Genomic DNA, 23960 nt, shown 5'->3' on the forward strand with positions numbered 1-23960 from the left:
TGTCATGTTGCCTGTCAACCTGCAGTCTGTACTTCGAACGTTAGATGTGACTTTATGAATGAATGTCGACGCTTGTTCCTGCCTCCAAGGGGGCTGGCTATGTAGGGTGACGCGAAATGACAAAATTACTCCCCATTCGTTGATTGCCGCGACAGGGTTTATCTGAACGCGGAACTTCATGCCTGGATGTGATTGAGCGGGCGGAAGATTTACACCGCTGCACGAGGAGCTGTCAAATTTATCCACGGCATTCCTGCACTAGAAAAACAGGTCAGCTCGAAATTAGAAGCAAGCGCGACGGGCAGGGGTCTTTGATAATTAGACAGTGATTGTATATTTTCAGATTTAAGTCAAAATAGTTGTGTAAGTGTTCACATTTTGATTATACTGGAAAAATTCGAACATTATTATGTTTAAGACATAAATCAATCTCTTTAAGAGGTGATTGCTTTATATTTTATTATTTTTATTACGATTTTTTTAGTTAACCAAAAGTACTCTTTAGTTGTGTCATTTAGAATTTGTTGGTAAAAAGACGTTATTTGACCCTGGAGTGACACTTAGAGTTCTAATCTTCGGGATCTTATCTTGATTCGATAATCCTGTTTAAAATTCTTCGTGTCTGGTTTGTCGCTGTCTTACTGAACCAAATGAGTGTTGCAGTGATTCCACATTTAATTTAATTTTAATTTAATTTAATATAAGATTTCGTTAGTTGGTATCACATGTGTTAATATACACTTCTTTCCATCCACATTCACGTCTCTGTCGTCGATTATCGGCAATAATAATCATACTTTATTCACTGATTGCGGCTGAAAGTTTTACAAAACTGTATAAAAAAAAGTTACATTACTAAACTGAAATGTAGTAAAAGAATAAAAATGATCCAATGGCAGAACATTTTAAGTTTGTTGTATTAAAACAAGTGGCCTTATTAATGCAGTTTGAAATTGTGCTTCATGTCCGTAAATTCGATACTGGAGAAAGAGTTTATTGTTATTTTTGTTCTGTAGTAAATATAAGTGGACAATTTATGGTATAAAGAAAGGCATTTTCATAATGCCACTGGCATTTGTGTACATTTGTAATTAATTTATCTCAATAATTCCTGTCTGTGTTAAAACATTGTTTATACAATAAATTTAGTTGTTTTCTGACTGTTAGAAGAGTTGTAAAATGTATGAGGACATATAGGTATTAAACTTTAGATGCTGTGTCAAAATTATTTCAAAATATGAGCTGCGTTTCCTACTGTTGCTTGGGTGAGGAAGTGGAAAGGTGAAAAAAAGCATTGTTTTATGAAACTTAAGTACCCCTAACCTTTCTTTAGTTCAGCTGCTTGTATCATCTGATTGTTATTTGCCCAGTCTGGTATACGTTACAAGTTTATATTTATATCTGATAATTCATTTGTTTAGTCCTGTTGGATATTTATTATTTTTACATGTTGTTTTTTTCTAAATAATTTGTGTCGGATGCTTCATTGTGCCATGTTTTGTCTTGACACTGCATGCTTCACTACCAGCAAATATGTCTTGTGATGTAAAGTAAGTGTGGCAAAAAGTGGCGTAAGTTGTGCAGTTGGCTGAAAAAGAGAATCAAACAGGGATGGATGTCCAGATAATAGACGGCAAGCTATCAGGGTTTAGAGCATAGGTGGGCAACATACTTTTCAATGTAGCCACAAGTTAGGCAAGTAAAAATGGACATTTTCCTCAAGATGGGGGGAAAAATTGTAAAATTAGGTTGTTCAGATTAATCCAAAAACACTTCTTGAATAATTTATTCACTACATATTTGTGTTGATGAGCAATCACAAACTGTTTTCTATTTAAATTAGGAAACAAATCATTAAAGCTGAAAAAATGAGAATGTGGAATTTGGCAATTACTTTGTGTTGCAAGTAGGAGAAATATTGGCTGAGAACATTGTGCATTCAGTTTTCAGTTTGCTTTTATCTCATTTGTCAGTTTTGAATCTTTGATTCTGTAGCTGTCTGTTTGTCTGTCCAGGATTTGAAATCCCCTGTAGCTCGCAAACCATTTGACTTATTGACCTGAAATTTGGTATACATATACTATGTGGCGTCTACTATCCGCTTTGAGGGTGATGATTGACCTCCAAGGTTATTCCTCTTTTTATTTTTATTTTATTTTATTGTAGAATCAAAACTCTGCAGCGGACAGAAGGGCAGCTGTGTCGCGCACATGTACGGGTGCCGTTCTCATCCCTACCTCTTCATATCTTAAATCTTTCTTGAGGCAGATTGAAGACTTAAGTGCCAGCTTAAGTGAAAAATTAAGAAAATGTACTAAGCAATTGCAACACGAACGCTGACTTAATCAGTTTTCGCTGAAAAGATGTCGATGGAAGAAGAGAAGAAGCGGGGGGTTAGGGTGGTGAAAAGAAGAGCTGCTCAGGAAGCAGCAAGCGCATCAACCTCTGAGCAAACGAATGCTAAATGTACAGAGAAAGAGGATGAAAACTTGGAATTCTCAAGTAAAATGTATTCACTGCACGTTATCGTGCAGTATGCCATTCCTAGTATATAATATACTAGCAAAATACCCGCGCTTCGCAGCGGAGAAGTAGTGTGTTAAAGAAGCAATGAAAAAGAAAAGGAAACATTTTGAAAATAACGTAACATGATTGTCAATGTAATTGTTTTGTCACTGTTGTGAGTGATAAGTGTTGTTGTCATATATATATATTTACACACACACACATAAACATATATATATATATACATATCTATACATGTACACATATATACATACATATATATCTACATATATACACATACATATACATACACACATACATACATACACACACAAATACATATATATATACATACATACACACACATATATAAACATATATATACATATACATACATATCTACATATATACACACACAGCTATTTCGTATCAGTGCAATACGCTGCTTGTTAAAACGGATAACTCCGCTCTTACGTGCAAGTCTGCGTGGATATTATGAACTATCGTATTTGTTCAAGTTCTATTTAAATTTTAAATAGAAGGAATTTTTATTTAGTCGACAGAAATATCTTTGGTAGGAATGGTAAAAACAGACAGGAATATTATTCCTGAATAAATCAACTCAAACCTTAAACAACTTATAATATTTGTTTGCATGTTCTCCCCGTGTCTGCGTGGGTTTCCTCCGGGCGCTCCGGTTTCCTCCCACAATCCAAAGACATGCAGGTTAGGTGGATTGGAGATTCTAAATTGGCCCTAATGTGTGCTTGGTGTGTGGGTGTGTTTGTGTGTGTCCTGTGGTGGGTTGGCACCCTGCCCAGGATTGGTTCCTGCCTTGTGCCCTGTGTTGGCTGGGATTGGCTCCAGCAGACCCCCGTGACCCTGTATTCGGATTCAGCGGGTTAGAAAATGGATGGATGGATAAAAATATATCCTGTCTAAATTATACAAGTTAGAAATAAAGTAAACATTTAAAGAACAAACATTCAAATTTCTTTACTCTTATGTAATTTTATATAAAAAATAAACTTAGATTTTAAATATCCCAAAAGATTTTGCTCTCCATAAAAATATATCCTGTCAAAATTATACAAATTCAAATATGAACATGCTGCATAACAAAACCTGGAAATATAAATAAAATGTGTTCCTTTCAGCAATAACAAATCAAATCATTCAGTTGTCTTTGCTCATATGTCATTTTAGAGCTGGACGCCTGGCATCTTTTTGGCAACAGGTTCGTTTCTGTTTGGTGTGAGGTTCTGTGTTGTGGAGATTCTCAGGATGGATTGCAGGTGCTCATCAGTGAGGCGACTCCTGTGTGCTGTTTTGTTAGTCTTTATCACTGAGAAGAGCTTCTCACACAGATATGTGCTACCAAACATGCACAAGGTTCGAGCCGCATGTAGACGGACTTTTTTTGTTCTTCAAAGTCACCAAAGCGCCGTGCAAACTCAGTGCGCTCAGTTTATCAGCAAAGTGCGTATTTGGGAACACCGTAGTGACGACTTGGTTTAACATTACTTGGCAACAGGGAAAGAGGGGAAAGTTGCACTGGTGCATTTGTGTCTCCCATAAAAGCAGCTTCACTTGAAATCACTTTGTGATTGTGCACGGGTAAAAACGTCCACTGAAGTGTCAGATTCTTATTTAATTCTTCTGCTTTCTGTATCTTCTGCATTGCATTCAGGTTACCCTGATGTTTTGTCTCATAGTGCCGTCTTAGATTAAATTCTGTAATTACAGCCACATTAGCTCCACAAATGAGACACACGGGTTCAGTAAACATATACTCAGCCTCCCATCGGTTTTAAAGGCTCTATTTTCAGAATCAACTTTTCTCTCAGCATCGTGAGCTAGCTTCGCAATAACTTGCAGCATCATAAGCTAGACTTGATTAACGCGGTAAGTGTTCGGCAAGGCAGCTGAAGCGCTGCATTATGGGATCTGTAGTTTATTGTGTTACCAGCGCTTCATATACCTGGGCCATTAATAACAATAATACAGTATATAAAATGATCTCGGGCGGATATAATTACGCCGGGCGGATGTGGCCCGTGGCCCTTGAGTTTGACACATATGGACTAAATAGAACTTGAAAAGATATATTTTTGAAATGTGATCGCAATTCAGATAGAGTTGGCACTACAGCCTGCATCCTCCCCTCGCTCTTACTTTTTTACCGTTCATCTAATGAATACACTGAGTATGGCTTTACCAAAACAATCATTGATGGCGAATAAAGTATCCATTATTCGAGTATGTAGATCGGGATATATATATATATACATATATATATACCAGCGTATCGCAGGGAAGTAGTGTGTTAAAAAGCTAGAAAAGAAAAGGGAACATTTTAAAAATAACGTAACATGACTGTCAATATACAGTATTTGTTTTGTGAGTGTTACTGAGTGTTGCTGTCATCAAGGATTTGATTATCATTATTTCTTTCAATCAGGTTCGTATTTGTAGGATGTGTTGTGTTCAAGTTACATTCCGTGTTTGTCAATCGTTGTAAAGATGACAGGTTTCATTCATCGATTCGTTTCTTACTGCATCAATAAACAGCTCGTCTTCTTCTTTATCTGAGACCTGACACACTGCATGCACGGGTTTTTTTACACTGTCTTCCTTTAGCGGGACATTGACTTTTCCACCGTGTGCTTTGTTTCCGCAGTAGCTGGATTTATGAATATGCTTATCAGGCGCTTCATATTTTTGCTGCCTTTTCAATTGTGTAATTCGGTTTTGTTCAGCTCTTTGGAACTGTTGCCTTTTATCTGTGCACTGCGTCAGTTCCGTGAGCCGCTCGGTGTACATGCATCGAAGGTTCCCAGCTGTGCTGGTGCCATCTCGTGCTATGTCCATGGCTGTATTTAATGTTACCTTAGTCCTGGCACTTAAAACTTTCTCGCAGTTTCGCTGAGTTTGTGTCAAACACCACCCTGACCATCTCATCTTCCTCTCCATAAACACAGTCCTTCACCCGTGAATATTTAGTGGAGTTTGCTATTGGATTGCCGCTGACGGACGGCCTTATATGGGCAGGCACTAAATTACAAACGCCAGCGGCAGCCTGTCTATGAACTTAATTTAAAGTGTAGGTTTACATCGGGCTTTGTTTCAGTAGCAGAACTCATGAACATGGTTGTATATGTCACTGCCGCTTCTTATTGTTTCGCTGCCTTCTCAATTATATAATGCATGTTTTCTTGAGCGCTTTTTTTGAGGTCTTCCTGGTTTTCTATGTACTGCGTGATTACGTGGGAGGCGTGATGATGTCACACGAAACTCCGCCCCCACGGCGTTCAAGCTCATCTCCATTACAGTAAATGGAGAAAACAGCTTCCAGTTATGACCATTACGCGTAGAATTTCGATATAAAACCTGCCCAACTTTTGTAAGGAAGCTGTAAGGAATGAACCTGCCAAATTTCAGCCTACCACCCACACGGGAAGTTGGAGAATTAGTGATGAGTCAGTGAGTGAGTCAGTGAGTGAGTGAGGGCTTTGCCTTTTATTAGTATAGATTGTGAAGAAAACACAAGCAACAAAGATAAAGGTTTGGAGGAGTCCACCCCATATACTGTAGCAACAAGCAAAACAGTGAATAGTCGTATAGGACTGAGTCAGAATACAGACTGATCGATCAACAGAATGAATGCTTGGGTTTGTGGACAGGAAGGGGCGGGATCTCAGGCGGAAATGAGGTCTGCAATGCGCCGTCTAGGAGAATACCAAAGATCTGGCAGCTGCAGGTGCTTTTTTACCTACCAAGCAGGGAACCAAGGCATCTTTGGGTATGGACTCTTAGAGAAATGGCAAGAAACAAACAACAGTGGCATTCATGCTGTGCCACTTTAACTGGATTGTTTGCTTGAAATTTGAATGCTTGTTTGCCGAGTTGTCTGTTTTTTGTTTTGTTTTTTCTCTCCAAAAAACAGATTACATGGTTATATGACACCTTTACCACATTATCCAACATAATGTGCATTGCTGTTGATGATGATGATGATGATGATAATATGCATGCAGACCTTGTACTGTGGCTCAATGGCTATTTAAATGAACAGGAACCGCAATGTTGCAGTTAAGGCCCTCCATCATTGTAATTTACCCTAGAGTTTTTAAGCCCATGATTTTGTTGTTTAAAGAAGTGTTTTTGTAAAAATGTTGCTGTGGAGTTTTTTTTTATTAAGGATACAAAATTAATTATTGCTTATTTGTTCTACTATCCAGTAAGAGACTGATGTGTCACCTAGCATTGGCCCCTGTTTCGCGCCCAGCTTACTAGGATAAACTCTGACATCTCATAACCCTGAACAGCGATTACCAGCTTCAGTTTGCAGTACAGCACAACATACAAATATGCATATTCTTAGAATTCAGGCAAAAGTAGTTTAATTAATGGTCATATATTGTGCCACCATGGACACTAACTTTGTACGATAAACGTAAATGCCTCTTTGATAAAACTGTCTACCCAGCAAGAATATATGTCTTATCAATTTGTGGATGTTTTTTGAGGTTATACATCATTTAAAAAATATATTCTATAAGGTTAGTTCAATGGTGTTTGAGCTTTTTTTTTTTTTTTTAACCAAACATTGGATTTTTTTTAACTGTCCAGTTTCATTTAAGTTAGTTTTTCATTACCTTATCAGGGTTGCAGCAGAGTTCCATTTCTTTTAACGTAGGTGTTAATCATTGATTAAGAGCTTTTACTTAGTCAGTATTGCCCACTGCTGCCATAGTTCATTTGGGCTGCTGTCATTTAGTTCATCGGATTTGTCTGGTCTTATCTCAGGCCTCTGCGTATCTGTTACTGTAGGTCATTAGATACAGAATTTGATTTACTGACAACTAAAGAAACAGCGTTATTACAAATTAGCTCACACCATTTGTATTATGAGCATTGAGAAAAGACTATTAAAATTATAACTTGACAAACACTAAACAAGTGCAGTTCTACTAATTGAAAGAATTAGCTAACATTTTAAGACAATTATAAGATTTTTTTTTGCATGACAGAATGAAATGAACAGCAGGCTCATACTGAAGATTCCTTTGATAAACTCAAAATGCCGTAGCTCAGTGATTTGGACTTGAAGAGATTCCAAGTAATTCAAGTTTCATAATGGGAAAGCTACAGTCCTAAATGGTTATCCTGTATAATTCTATTAAAAGCTATGTATTAAATTATCCTTGTGTTTATTGAAGCAAGAGAATAAAACATACTACCAAGAATAATAAACCTGGTGTCAATTTTCTGAATCATATATATACATTTCTGTACTGACCTACATTTTTGAATTTCTGATAAAAACTTTAGGAACAAAGAGAGCACTTCCTTTTATAATATCACAAGATCAAATTGGGTGTGTTTTAAGACAAACATTTGCTATCACATCTCCTATGATTGCTCAGTGTAATATTTACCCCTCGGCATCTAAGCCTACAGAGGACTTGCTGTCTCTAGATGCACAAAAAAAGATTGACTTGGGTTCATTTATTCACTGTTTTGTGCAAATTTTGAATGGACTCCACATGGAATAAACAATTCTTGTCCAGCCTAGACGACTCTTCTTATATAATAAATAATAACAATTTTGTATTAGAGTGCAAATCCAGACATGGCTGGTTGATATCATCAAAGCTATTTCTATCCAACCCGTAGTTATTTTCCTCCACAAATAATCCAAGATTCAGGGGATTGTAAGGAAAGGAATTGATAAATCCTGAATCATCTACTTTAGAATTTTTGGGTTTAACATGAGCTTGAATAAGAGTACAGTATGTCATTCCGGGTGAGTATTCTTGCATGTCTGAGTGAATTGTATCTGTTTAATAGTCTTACTTCAGTTCAGATATCTAGGATTCATTGTCGCAAAACTTTGAGAGATCCATTCATATTCAGTTTTTTATTCAACTTGATTGATATTATTAAACAATTCGCTAAGAGGAGGTATGGACCCATTTGGTATTCGTTTTGCAGGTGTTTTCAGGCAGTTTAGATTCAGATGGTAAATTGCCGTTGTAGTAGCTGCCAGTGCAGTCTTTACATGTGTGGATATGTTTTTGTAGGCAGAACAGCACCATTAAAGGTTGTTTGAATAGTAGAAGGATACTGGGGGACTGTTATTGATAAACAGGTTCACCAGTGCGCTAAATGTTGGCCGATAAGCCTCTTATGTTGTTCACTGCTACTGTTTAACCAGTACAGTAGGTGGGATTCAGGACAACAGTTACCTCCTGGTTTACTAGAAGGAGTTTTAGAACAACAACCTCAAGGGTTCCTGAAACTTGTCCTGATCCTAGAAGTCATTTCCATAAGAGACTAAGAAGTGATCCCTGGCTATGGCGAGAAGCCCTTTGAACTGTTGGGTGGAGCGAAAAAGGACAAGGTTTCATGTGGTGGGAGGAAATTAAACTACAGTTAATTGTTTGGAAGGAGAGCATGGAGGTTTTGTTTTTTTTTGACAGATGGAGTAGAACAGTCTGTTTAGTTAGACCCAGTAGGGCTGTCAGATTTGTTTTCTGTCTCTTCATATGATGCTTTGTTGTACTCCATGGGTGTTCTTCTATCTTTTTTTTAATAATTGAACGTTATTTTTGTACTTGTTGGCTTCTCTTGTTGTTCTGGGTTTGGATACAGATTAAGAGCTCCCCTACAGATCACAAAAGTCATGTGTCTCACATTAGCTGGGAGAGTTAACATTGTTAAAATGAATATTCTTTGAAAGTTATATTTGTTCAAAACATCCTTATATACATATATAAACACACGCACAGTGCCCTGCAAAAGTATACAAAACCTTGACCAAGTCTCTAATTTTGCTGAATAACAAATGCCGCACTGTTATTTTCTTCCCTGTGATATACTTTTTTCTGAAAACCCTGAAACTTAAAATTAGTTTTTTTTTATTTATTTTTTTTTTATAATGTGACATTGTTTTACATTAGAAAAAACATCTTAAGAAGAAAAAAGGAAAATATGCTGTTTGCATAGGTATTCAGTTTCAAACGTTTACTTGGTGTGAAACAAAACAATATTCAGTGTAAGTTGCATTCAGTAAGTACATTATGGTGTATTCAGAGACTTTTTGTCTGTATTTAATATTTTATTGCTCATCCAACTTTCTTAATATTTCATTAAGATCTACAGTTCAAACTACATTATCTAGTAACAATGAAGGTACAGGCAACATCTCTAGACTTGACCAATTTATTTCAAAAACCTCATCCCTAATTGGGAAAGGAATATTTCAGTTAGAATCTCACAAATTTAATTCTTTATCAGTTTTTGCAAAGTTTAGATAAACATTCTACATTGCTTACACTAAAGTTATCCAAAATATGAACAGAACCAGTGCACAGCTGTGACCAATGCCATCAAGTATCGGCTTTGCTAAGTCTTATGTTTTGGCACTGTCCAACACTTTGGTGATATTAGGAAAACAATCATTATTTATTTAATAGATAGTTCTGGACTCATAATAACTCCAAACCCTCTAACAACATTACTTAACATAACATCTGATGAATGAACATTCTGTCATTTAAAATCTATTATAACCTATTAAAATACTGCTTTTATTGTACCATCTTACTCATACAATAAGAATCATAACCCACCCTCCTTAACTCGGTGGTAAAAGTGTGTCGTATTTAATTGTAAAATTGTAAAAATCTGATTTTCTTCACGAAGAATGGTCCAAAGCTTTTTCTCAATTTAGAAAGAATTTATTTATACTTTACTAAAATAAAAAAACTGGACAGCAGTTAAACGTTTTGATTTGTGGTAAAGTAAAAAAGACAATAGCTTATAGTGTTGACTATAACAAAGGCTCTTATGTGGCTCGAGTTTAGTGAAGCTATTCAAATTGACTTTTGGCCATCTTCAACAAGTATCTGAAGAAACATTTCATCAGTAAAGTAAAGAGTTGTAGGGGCAATGTAGCCTACTCTGATTTTAGCAAGGGTGAGGAAACATTCTCTGGTGCTGGAAACAAGACTACAGTAAGTAATTAAACTCCAGAGCAAGGAGAAGCAATGCAGATTCCTTCTTGACTGTGGAATACAGTGACAAATCTTTTATCCTTGCAAAGGTATTTGGGAGTTTGTGGACATTTTCCAAAGCAGACTGCACATTTTGTTTGGTGCTAGATCGCTTATGTGAAGAAGCCATGAGATATCTTGCAGAAGGTGAAGAATTTAAGTGTAAATGTATGGATTTTCAGAGCTATCGTTGCATGTCATTGTTGCCAGTATTTTCAGACAAAGAATTATTATTAATTTTAGTCTTAGACTGCCACTAAACTTTTGACTTCGGCTTCCATACCAGCTTTCAGATATCTGTGCTGTTACCAAAATGGTTCAGAAGGAAATAATGGATAACTAAGCATCCTTGGGTTTTTCACTACTTTTCCAATATTGGTATACTGATGCAATCCTAAATCGTTTTTGATATTTGAGTCCATTTGAAGCTGGCGGCACATTAATGGTCTCTCTGACTAGAAGACATATAAACTTCTCAACTGCAGTTGCTGAAACTTGTTGCCATGAGGATGTCGAATCGTATAACTAGGAATTTCAGGGGAATGACAAATTACATGACTCCATGATGAAATTTCAGTACAGTTTTTTATATTTCCACAAGCTGAAATACCCAGTGTTGCCCGGAGGAAAATAAAGTGTTTTTTTTTTTTTTTGGAATTCTTTGAGAAAACCAGAATAAAAAAAAAACACAACTTTAAAAATAAATTAACAAACAATAAAGACTCACTAATGTACTTGTCTTGTGGTCTTGCATGTATGTTAGCATCCAGCTGATGCTCAGAACCGGCCAACTCTATTTAATTTGAAAAGCAACAGGGGTGCGGTGGTGCTTAAACATAAAGAATGCTGGCAGTCACCTGCTATAAATTAACTGTGTAAGCCCATACTGTTAAAAGCACGGTACCCTAGAAAATATTGAAATCATCACAACTACTCTGGGCATCTCTCTGCTATTAGGATTCATGTTGCCGATGTGCTCGCATCGTTTCTGCATTAGCAGCTGAGCGACTGTCTTTCTTCAGAGGTTTCCTTTTACCGGTGTGCTGGCCTTGCTTGCGTATCCTCAAATCTGGAGCCATCACCCCGACTCTACGTCTCACTTCCGGGCCGGACAGACACACACACACTTGTACACGTAGAACTCTATTTAATTTCAAAAGCAACAGGGGTGCGGTGGTGCTCAAACATAAAGAATGCTGGCAGTCGCCTCCAGTTCGCCCTCTGGTGGTTGTTCCAAGTGTCAACTGGATGATAACATGCATACAAGACTGTAAGATCGCCCCTCTCCCCCCTACCCAGAAGGGGTTGGGTTAGGGCTGATTTCAGCATTTTTAGTCAACCATTTAGAAACGTGTACCAAGTTTCATGAGAATCGCTCCAGCCGTTCGGATGTGATGCTGGAACATACATACACACATTGACTTATATATACTGTAGATAATATTGCAAGCTTTCTACCTGCTGACAACTAACTAACTAGGTACCTGTATGAAGGCTTTTCAGGAATGTCAAGTTCAGCACTTTTATTTTCCTTTTTCAAATCTGTTGTGGTACAATAAACAGGAGACATTAGGTAGATGAGCATCTCTTTTGTTTGTACAATCCAAAACACCCGCATTGTTTCTTTTTTTGGGACTATATTGTATACATTGTACTTCTGGGTGAGTGCCTGAATGTTGTTAGCTCTTGCCCACACATAAGCCCACCCATAGGATTTAAGACTATTGAGTCACCATCAAGTCTGACTCGGTCACTGAGAATGTCAATCTACACAACTGATTGTCATGGGAGTGTACTGCAACTATCCCTGGCTTGCTGACCTTCTGTAAATGAAGTATGTAACTAAAAATGTCTGGAAAAGATAAGAGGTTTTTAATGGTTGTCTTATGATGTACATTGATAGGAATGTCCAGGTGCATTCTAGGCGTGTAGAGTGTCAGCTTGAATATGTGAGGGTTGCTGATCTGTTGTCTGTGGATGATGTTGTACATTTAACTTGATGTGCTAGTGAGCTGTAATGATTAGAGTGCAGCATGCACTGGAGTGGTTTCGAGGTTCTGGTTGTCTGTAGTTAAAATGTCTTGTGATCTTGCTCATGAGCAGAGATTATTTGAAGATTTTAATATTTTACAAAATATGTACTGCTGCAGTAGTTTTTAAAATAATTATACCTGAGATTGGTGGCAAAGATGCAGCCAAATCCTCGGTTACAGTAAATGTTCAGTTTGTATCATTATCCACGGCTATTGGTTCGAGCTTTGGGTAGTAATAATAATAGTTAAGTAAAGGTATAGGGAGATGAAACAAGGTTGCTTTGCAGGGTTACAAGGCATACTTGCCATCATAGGGTGGGGAGCTGACAATCTGGAAACAGAGCCAATGTTACTTTGAAACAAAATATGGCACCTAAGATGGTTTGGATATCTAGTGATGATTAACCTCCACCCTCAGGGCCATGACTCAGTTGAAGACAATTAATGGACAGATCCACAATATGATGGAGGATTTGCATCACTCAACATGTCGGGTATTGTCCGGAGAATATGGATACTATTTCTGGGATGGAGGAGTCTTATCTGTGCCGCTAAGGTTGTTATGATTACAGCTATTGCCAGGAAAAGCCGCACACAATGACCACTGGCACCATCATCCATATTTGCCAACTTGGTGTTTTATTTTCTTTTTGTTTAAAATGAAAGGATTAAATTTCATGGTACTATCTGTCCTCGGACTTCACCAGTACAGTCCTGGAATAGGTCCAGGTGCTCTTCAGATGTACTCCAGTGCAGTTGTGCTCTTTTTATAACACAGGGACCACAATTGCCTACAGTATTCCAGATGTTTCCACACAAGTGCACTACATATAATAAATATAGCCTCTATCAGCTTCTACTCCACAAAGTGCACATTGGAACCTAGAATTTGTTTTTAACCACTTCAGTTCATGAGGAAAATTAATTGGCCCATTGCAAATCCTAAACGTTTTTGATAACGTTTAGTTTGATTTGCTGCACACTTCATTATATATGCACAATATACCTACATTTTTTCCTAAAGGTATATAACATACATTTATTTATTTTATACTCGGCATTTGTCCACTTCTGAAATTAATTTTGAGTGATCTGTATTTCTAGGAAATTGATGCCTCCCTTACTTATATCTCCTGTAAACAAGAGTTAATTTCTATGTCTTATAATCTTAAAGAGTTCTTTGGGTTTTTTTTCATCTTAAAAGGATTGATTTACAGGTGTAGATTCACTTTTATATGTGGTGTTAACCTTTGGTTTCTGTTGATTCTTATAATATTGTTGGAAAAAAAGAGAAACAGTGATTCACATGAAAAAAAACATGTATGTTTTACAAATTTTGTTTTATATTGCTATTTTATGTTTACAGTTATAAAAAAAACATTTTTTAATTCTTTCCATCAGATTTATGAATATTCTTCATATATAATACAAAACATTGTTATTATGACCGAAAGTTAAGTGTCACCTGCCATAGTAGAATATCAATTCTGTTCAAGCCCTGAAGAGATGAATGAGTTTTTCTCTCCATAAGGTTTCAGGTAATTGGAGCATAGAAACAGGAGTAAGGAACACATCAGGTGGCCTGATTTGTGTTTTCTATTAAATAAAATTAATTTATGCACGTTTATCCTGTTTATCATATTGCCAGAAAGTGCTAACTTTTGTTTTTGAACAGCCACTGTAAGTAGGGCTTTCACTGTACACTGTACACGTGACAGTATATATCCTAGTACTGCTAATAATAATACTATTGCTGTTATTGCTGTTGTAGGCAATCAGGATGTCAGAATCAAACAGCAAAGTTACAGTGTTGACTGTGATGGCCGGAGCAGCTGGAATAACCTTGGCTTTTATGTGGTTCAAGAGGAATGGAATATTTAGTCAAAAAGTGTATTCCCCACAGTTATGTATTAGCAACAATAAAGATCAACATTCTCTGGCGCATGTAGATGGTGCAAGTGGAGGACCAGCATTGCTTCTACAAGCAAGACCAGTTGAGGTACTAGAAAAACTGAACGCTCTGATTGCATGTGTATCAGAGTTGAAAGAAGAGGTGAGAAGCCTTAAAGAAGCAATTCCCAGGCTGAATGAGCATGTCTGTGCAGAAGTCTTTCAGAAGGGAGTTCGCAAAGCCAGTCCTCAGCATAGAGGAAGTCGTAGAAAAAAAGCTGGAACGTTTAGAGATGATTACATGAGCTCAGAGGATGCAGAAAGTGAAAACGGGTAAGTGTATAAAGCTGTTAAGAGTCAATGTAATAATTTAAATTACTCTTGAAAAATTACCCTCATTACAATATTCAAGCATCCATTCCATCCTTTTAAATTCTAATACAGTTTTGCAGGCTGTCAGATTCCTTTCTTGGTATCATGGGTCCATCGCACTTAGTCCATTACATGGCACAAAAGTGTACTGTTTGAAACAAAAGTCAATTGACCTTTGAAACAACAATTTTGGTCACTGTGCCAAGTAAAAATTGTGAATTGTATCAGAAATGAGGTAATACTCGTATTCATCAAGCATTTTGAATTATTTTTTTAAAAAGCATAAAAACAGTTCAGATGTCTTTCAGATTATTTGTATATCTCATTTGAAAGTCCATACTGTAATACCAATTATTTTACCGAAGGAAAACTATTTTTGAATATTAAATAAAATGTTGCACAAGAGGCAGTTTTGCTGGCCTATGAAGTTTGTACTCCAGCTTGATTCTAGGCTGGGTATTCTTAATCTGTGAAATTTGAATGTTCTCCCAGTGTTTACACAGGTTTTACATTTCTAAAGGCCAAATACATACTGTTAAGTGTATTAATGATTTTAACTTGCCTTGTTCATATCTGTATGGCTGTGTTTGAGTATTCACGGCATTAGACCCTGTATCTTGCCTAACACTAATGCATTACCTAAATGTGGGTAAACATTGAACTTGATCTAGTACCTTGTAACCTAGACCAAGAATAAGGGGCTCAGATAACACAACAGGTTGACATGACCACATGATATAAGCAATAAAGTGGGTAAGTATTTTAATTGATGACCTTCTCCAATTATTTACAAATTGCACTCATCAAATTCTTATTGCAGACATTTCATATCATGATTCTAACTTAAGCATATCTTTTTCACTCTCTGTGCTTGACTTCTTTTACTGTCGTGTGTGCCACCTGTGCAAATGAGGTTGTGTTAATCCTTTCCTGTCTCCTTCATCATTTACTCCATGTGCACTGCCTCCTGTTGCTTCCATTACTATACTATTGCATTATATTTTAATGGCAATTACAGTAGTGTGGTCAGCGGTTGAAGAATTAAACAGCAATGAACGAAGTTGCTAGTTCAGTCTCCACCACTTAGTCAGTGTATGCTGCTAAAAAATATAAATATATGTAGAATACTGTGTATATACTAATACTGTATCTGCAAATCATGTTGGGTAACTGTAATAAATAAATTTAGTTATGCATATTTTACTCTAGTGTGTATTCTGTCTTCCTTTTCTTTACAGTGTTTATGTCCAGTTATAATAGCATGGAGAGGCAATATGGTTAGATAAAAAAAATGTTGCGAAAATCACTTTTTTAATATGCCTGGTTAATGATGCTCTTTGCAGATGATATGGAGGTGTATATTTACATATACATGCTTGTTCTGTCCTGTTGCAGTTAGAACTAGTCTAAGAATATTTCTTCAGAAAGGAGAATCTTTGTCAGTTAAGTAAAATGTGTTATTTTTTTCTGTAGAAATACTGCAGTGTTGGAACATAAATTCCAAAATGAATCCAGTCACACTGCAATCATTAAGCAAGTGAAATTGTTAAGTGTTCAAACTTGACTAACAATAGCATGTATCCTATTCTTAAACACAATTGTAGTTTTTTTTTTTTAATATGTAGACTCGGTCCTTTTAATGCTTGCCTTAATTAAACCAAGTAACTCGCATAATTATTTTGTAAAATCCCATTGTCCATATTTATTGTCTGCAGAAAAACCGGGGATTGGAACAGTAATCTGTTGCTTTTTGTGTTTACATTTACATTTATTCATGGAGCAGACACTTTTATTAAAAGCAACTTAAAAAGAGGTCAAACATAATCGAGTAGCATCAGCCTGGGGACTGTTTTGAAACAAGGGCATATACTGTATGCACAGTCCAACTTGTATTAAAAGTACATAGCCAATTGAAGGAGGAAGATGTCATGCCTCATCTAAAACATTGCACTGTACTCGGATGTAATACAGCAAGCCTAATTTACGTGAATAGGTTATAACTGTCAGTTGGTTTTCAGCCTGTCTGTGAAACAGCATTTCCATTGATTTTGTTTTGTAGCCAAAAAAAAGTATTGCCTATGTATTGCAAAAAAAAACCAAAAAAAAAAAACAAAACAAACATTGTTTGGGCCAGACACAAACCTATTATATCAGATTTAGCCATGCTATCTAATGCTAATTCTGACTACAAACTGAAATTTTTCCATATGAAGGGCATGCTCCGGCACCAATGATCATAAGCCTTAACTAGCCTTAGATGTGACCTGCAATCCACTTTTTAAAATAGGCACATCCTTCACTTGAAATGAGCATGTCGACGAGTTGAAAAATGTACTCTTGTTTGAATCCAGTTCTCTTGGCAATCTCTGGCTCTGTGCAAATGATGCATCATAGTAACAGAACAAAGTAAAGCTTTGTTTAAAAAGATGATCCCAGTGGAGGGCTTCTGCTGTGTGGAAGTCAGATGTAGCATATTACATGGGACACAGAATGAGTGATGTCTTCCCCATAAAAGCAGCCTAGTACAAGTCAAAGAGCTGTCTAGCCAAGATGAGCCCGAGTGTACTTTATATGAAACCTTTATTTTACTTTAAAGACTAAAACACTAATACACAGAGATACATGAAGAAAGGTATTTCTGAGCCTAATCAAAGGTTCATTAATTGCTGTTTTTTACTATTTATTTACTATTTTAATTATAATTAAAATACAGTTTTCTTATTTAGTGGAGCGTTTTGGGGTGTTGGTACCTATCTCAGCAGAAATGGGCACCAAAGAAAAAACAAACCCTGAACAATGCACCAGATCATCACAGGGCATATTCATATGAAGAGCCACATTATGTTCTTTTTCTTTTGCTCTCACACTTATTTAAATGGAGAGCATCAAAATGTCATCAGGCATTAAAGCTTTCATATATTTTATACTGGCAAAACTAACCCAAAAATTAATAAACTACTGTTTTGCACATTATTGCATAAAGCAATAAATTGATACAGAAAGCATCAGCTTCTTGCGTAAAATTTGTGTTTGGTTATTTGTTAAGTCTATACACAGCATGATCCAAAGCACAAAAAATAACCATGAAGCAAAAAATATCTATTAGTTTATGTTTCCACATCCTTAAATCAGAGGAGGCAATCATAATATTCAGAAAATTTAAAGTTATGGAGCACTTAAATTTTTATTTTCATTCAGCAAGTGCAGGAATGACTTTCAGCATTTTCAACAGTTTCTGAGTAATCTTATTCAGTATGTCTGGAAGCCATGCTTTGGGAGGGAAGTTCATACACTACATAATTAAAGTGCATTGTCATTTCTTCTCTTACATTATTAAAAATAAATTGTTAAAAATAGATGGGGGCATAATTCTTTGATTTTCTTGTAGTTTGATTCAGTCTGTTATCACCTTTTAGTTTGATTGTCTGTATAATTGAATTGATTAGTTCAATTCAGGAGAAACTCCTAACAGGTTACAATAGCAAAACATTAAATTAAACTTTTACCATCAGTAAATAATGGAGGTAAATTATAATAATGGGCAACCAAATGTTCAATAGTATCTCTTTCTTTCCAGTGCTGTAGTCCAACTTAGCATTGGTATTACAGCTTAGATTAAATTTTAAATAGTCTAGAAGCATGATGCCAAGGTCTAGTCAAAGCCAAAACCCAAACCAACATAGTTTTTAGACATTGATTTCTGAAAATTGATTTTAAAAATGTAAATGTTAAATTGTTGTCAATTTTTTCTAAAATATCTTTTAACTTGTAATTTCCATGTGTCTTTTTGTGGATACTAATGTAAATAGTAATTTTCTCTGAACATGTACATTTATGTTGTTTTTTTGTGTGACACTTGTATCTACTTTTGTTATCGTCTCTTATGTTTGGCACACATGCTTTCTAGATGTGACTCATTTGCAGTAGTTATGAGGAATTGTATTTGCTTGATCATAGCCTTGAGTCTGAAAAAAGAAACAAAAAGAAAAATGCTATTTAGTATTTTCCTAGTTAAGTGCATTTAATGGTCTTTGATCTGAATTGCAATTCCATATTTTGTTTTGTCCATTGGATAGGATATCGGTGCAAATGTGTGCACCACCCTGCTAGCGCTCATACAGTGCTATTCTTTAATTATTATTTATATTAATATTCTTACTTTGCTGACACATAATGCTCAGCATATTTATGATCATTAGACACCATCCATGACTGTAGCACAATGCTTAAACTTCTCTTCACTCTACTTCATTTGATGCAGTTGTCTTTGGTACTTCAGAACAAGAAGTTAGAGAGTTGTCAGATTGTAAGTCCAGAAAAAACAGATGGCATCCCAAGGGAACCAACCAGACATTAACAGATCACAGAGCACAATTTGCTCATTGCAAATGTGCAATTTCTAAATAGACCCTATGGGCGCATCATGGATTTAAAAACTCCTATACTGTTATACTGTCAGAAAGGAAGGTGAATTTTATTATGCAACATATATATACATTTTTTTTAGGTTTGACCATCGTATCCAGCGGGATGGGGGTGCATAGTATAAAAATGTAGTACTAGTAATCCCTCGCTATATCGCACTTTGACTTTTGCGTCTTCACTCTATCGCAGATTTTATATGTAAGCATATCTAAATATATAACGCGGATTTTTCGCTCCTTCGTGGGTTCTGCGGACAATGGGTCTTTTTACTTCCTGTACATGCTTCCTCAGTTGGTTTGCCCAGTTGATTTCATACAAGGGACGCTATTGGCGGATGGCTGAGAAGCTACCCAATCAGAGCACGCACTTAAGTTCCTGTGTGCTGAATGGCTCAGCGACTGAACGCTGAATTCGATTCCGCGGCATTAACCAGGAAGTCTTGTCTCGCTCATTCAGCATCAACGTGTTTCGCTGTGTAAAGAGTTAACTTTTGTGCTCTTTTATGTTTATCTTTGTGCATAGTCAAGCCCTTCATTATGGCTCCAAAACGATCTGCTCCTGCTACTGTTTCAGGGGCCGTGCCCAAGCGCCAACAGAAGATGTTAATGATTGCCGAAACGGTAAACGTTTTGGATATTTTGAAGGAAGGGAAAAGCTGCACCGCTGTAGGACGCCATTACGGCATCAATGAGGCTACGATTCTTTTTATTTAAAAAGTAGGAAAGGAATATAAGATCTACAGCCACAATGTCCTTTTAAACAGGGTGCAAAACGAGTTGTAAGTGGATGTAATAAGGCAGTAGTCTGGATGGAATCTGCTTTAGGGATTTGGATTGAAGTCTGCTGGAAGAAGAACAACGGCGGTGTTATACAGTTGCCTGAAGAGGCTCCTTTAGAAGAGCTGTAACGCTCTCCTTTGTTGTGCAGTAAAACTAAACTCCTCGTTATTGGACAAGTCATCGTGTCATTGTTGGTGAGTAACTATAATTAATTTTCTACGTACAGTACTTAGTACATGTACGTACATTTAGTGTCACTGTACACACATTTACTGTATACAATTTTTCTTGCATTGTACATATTTATGGCTGGTGGCCTGTCTATCGTAATGGCTGTAACATATATGATATTGGAGACACTTTATATCTTTAAAATACTATTTAGCTTTTACTGTATATAAACAGTGTGCTTACATACATAATTTCAATGAATCTTACCTAATATCTAAGAGAATCCAAAGGGTTTATGCTGTATAACTGTGCGGGGAATATTTATAAACTGTGTGGGAGAGTTTATAAGGGCTTAAAATATATAAAAACTAGCAAAATACCCGCGCTTCGCAGCGGCGAAGTACTGCATTAAAATTTTTATTAAGAAGAAAATTAAACCTTTTTAAACTATGGGAAAATATGCCAATAATTTGTTAAGGAACTCTTTGTATACCATGTTGTCAGTTCAGCCCTCCGGTTGTAACATGACCAAGCTGTGCGCTGAGCTTACTCTTGAGCATATAACTTACAGTTGGCCATGTGAACAGTAATCTTGTCTCAAATCTCACAGCTTGGATTGCTGCTGTCATAATCGGTTTGAGTTTCATGGTTTGTTTCAATTACGACAGTATTTGTAGGACTTGTGTTGAAGAGACATTCGGCATCTGTCAAGCGTTGTAAGCACACAACCGGTTTCATCGATAAAATCACATCCAGCTTTTGAGAGTTTAAAGATTCATAAACATCAAAGTGTTCACTACTGAAATCGTCACCTGTCAATCTAAGATGTTTAAGAGGCAATGGCGGTTTCGAAAGGTGTAAAATATTTGGCCATTTCGGTACACTTGAAAGCGACAACCGAACAATTCAGCGGCAGCCATCAACTCACATGCAGAACCATAGGTGAAGGGCTTAAGCATTTCACTCTTATAGTGCTCCTGTGTAGTATAATTATCTCCTGTACTGTCATCTGTCCACACCTTGAACCTGTCCCAGTCATTCAATACATAAGACAGAATGTTCCTCTGGATATCAAGAATGAGCCTGATATGGCCGTGCAATATGTAACAAAGAGAATGGAAAAGGTAGGTGCCATCTCCGGGCATGGAAACCACTCGGTAAGTGACAGTTCTTTGATCGATGGTGATCATCTCGATAGACATGGTAATGGGGGTTGGAACGATAAAGGAAATGGGTACCTGAGCAATGTAAAGTAAGTCTAAAATACCTACACAATAACTATAATTGTAATAAACAATAAAACAGTGGAGAAGCCGTGGATTAAACAAAAAGGCTGTAGTTATCAGTAGGGAGACATGAATCCCGTGGCGAAGCAAGGAAGGGAATGTAGAGACCGGAGCGACGGACGGCCTTATATAGGCAGGCAGCAAACAACGTGGGAGGCGTTGGGATGGGGGACCCAACGCCACCTCACACGGTGACCGAGGTGCAGGCTATGGACGTATATATGTACGTAAGTAGGATTCAGTTAGCGTTGGGAACCCGTGTACCAAATTTCTTGAAGATGGGCCCATAAGTAACAAAGACTGTTGAAAAGTTCAATATGGCGGCCGACAGTGGCATCATACCACCGAAACAAGTACGTACATTGGTTTCGGTTAGTTCAGGGAAGCCTCCTACCAAATTTCGAGAAGATGGGGCCATAAATAAGAAAGTTCAACATGGCGGACGTTGTTGACCGTTATGAACATTACGCGTAGACTTTCGAAATGAAACCTGCTTAACTTTTGTAAGTATGCTGTAAAGAATGGGACTGCCAAATTTCAGCCTTCTACCTACACGGGAAGTTGGAGAATTAGTGATGTTTGGAAAATTCAATATGGCGGCCAACAGTGGCGTCATACCACCGAAATAAGTACGTACATCGGTTTCGGTTAGTGCAGGGAAGCCGCCTACCAAATTTTGTGAAGATGGGGCCATAAATAAGAAAGTTCAACATGGCGGACGTTGTCGACCGTTATCGACCGTTATGACCGTTACGCGTAGAATTTCGAAATGAAACCTGCTTAACTTTTGTAAGTAAGCTGTAAGGAATAAGCCTGCCAAATTTCAGCCTTCTACCTACATGGGAAGTTGGAGAATTAGTGATGAATCAGTGAGTGAGTGAGTCAGTCAGTCAGTGAGGGCTTTGCCTTTTATTATTATAGATAACCATACAAACATATGATTTCTACTTCGCGGATTTTCACCTATCGCGGGGGGGTCTGGAACGCAACCCCCGCGATCAAGGAGGGATTACTATAATTACAGTAAAATTATGTTCAATTAGTAGAAAATTTGCTGTAGTTTTTATTTGCCACTGTTTACATTCCTATCTGAGATGATTAGCAAGCAAGGATGTGCAACTCCAGCAGTGACTATGGTCTTGATTGTAATGAAGGAAATCTGCTACGGGTTTTCTGAAACTTGTATCTACATATGTCTTTTTTCCAAGAAGTGGGAGAATATTAGTAATACCAACAATAGGTAGAAAGCTAAATCCCACCCCTATGTGTATCAGTCATACCATATCTCTTTGTTGCTTTTTATAATGAAGGGACATAAACTGGAACAGAAAAAAAAAATCATAATCAGTTACTAGAGATGTTAAGAAAAGTAGTAACAATTTTGTAACCACAGCATTATAAAAGAAAACCATGAATTAAAAATGAAATTAAGGTTTTACTCAGTGATGCAGTAATTAAATCTTACAACAAGTAGCTACTTTGAGCAACCAGAAATGTTCTCAGAACTGGAATCAAAACTGCAAAGAAGAAGAGCTATGAAATAAGAATAGATTACAATTTCAATGATGGGACAAGGTATGTAAGCATAGTCTCCTGGTGCAAGGCCTAATGATGAATCCAGGGGACTTGTTTGCCTTTTTTTCTCAAATCAAAGAATGGACAAATAACCAGAAGAATTACATCTCCAGATTATAAAATTTTCACTTTACCACAGACAAAGTAAGGAAATCTCAGATGAGAGTGAGCACTTCTAAACTGTAATGTCCAGTCATCATTCTTGCCATGCACTTGGACCATGTACTGAACAGCTTCCAGATCCTATCAGTATTAAGAAAGTTACCATTATTGCAATGCCAAGGAAATCTTTTGAAAATTGGTCAAAGTGTCTATTAGGTTCATAATACCAGATTGCCAATCAAACAAGCAAATCTGTGTAGGCCAAAATTTCAACAGCCATCCACAGCAACTGACCAATGCTGATAAAAAAATAACACTTGCACTTTACACTTGACTTTATAATAATAATAATAATAATAATTCTTTGCATTTATATAGTGCTTTTCTCATCACTCAAAGTGCTCAGCAATTGCAGGTTAAGGGCCTTCCTCAAGGGACCAACAGAGCAGAGTCCCTTTTGGACTTTAGCTGGCCTTTCAGCCTCATTATACCCTAGACTCTAGTTATGGAAACTTAGGGCATTTGGTTTAATCACAATTCTATGTAACTGAATCTAGGGCTACCTGAGTAACAGACCTCAGGCTTTTGAAATTAGAAAATGGTAGCCCATCTGATTGTCAATAAGGAAAAGGTTACATTTGTTACTGATAGTTTAGCATGATTTATCTGTCTTTCAATGTCAACAAAACAAAGGAACTGATCATTGATTTCAGAAAATGTGAATGGGGGTTATGCTGCTATTGACAGTAATGTGATTGTTTT

General features: G+C 36.8%; 1 protein-coding gene across 4 annotated transcripts in view; it reads left to right on the forward strand.

The window, feature by feature from the left end:
• Nucleotides 1-23960, forward strand: part of LOC120516521 (regulator of microtubule dynamics protein 2) — a 230023-nt gene that overhangs the window by 67727 nt on the left and 138336 nt on the right. For 2 of the 4 annotated variants that reach the window (XM_039738249.1, XM_039738247.1), the window contains exon 2: nt 14370-14821. In XM_039738249.1, coding sequence (XP_039594183.1) covers nt 14379-14821 — 443 coding nt within the window. In that variant the 5' untranslated portion in view covers nt 14370-14378. Of the gene's footprint in view, nt 1-173; nt 271-342; nt 364-14369; nt 14822-23960 lie in introns of those variants that run through there. The other 2 variants (XM_039738246.1, XM_039738250.1) reach the window with 2 other exon arrangements.

This window comes from Polypterus senegalus, chromosome 16 (genome assembly GCF_016835505.1).
Source record: "Polypterus senegalus isolate Bchr_013 chromosome 16, ASM1683550v1, whole genome shotgun sequence".
In the NCBI taxonomy this organism is placed as follows: Eukaryota; Metazoa; Chordata; class Cladistia; order Polypteriformes; family Polypteridae; genus Polypterus; species Polypterus senegalus.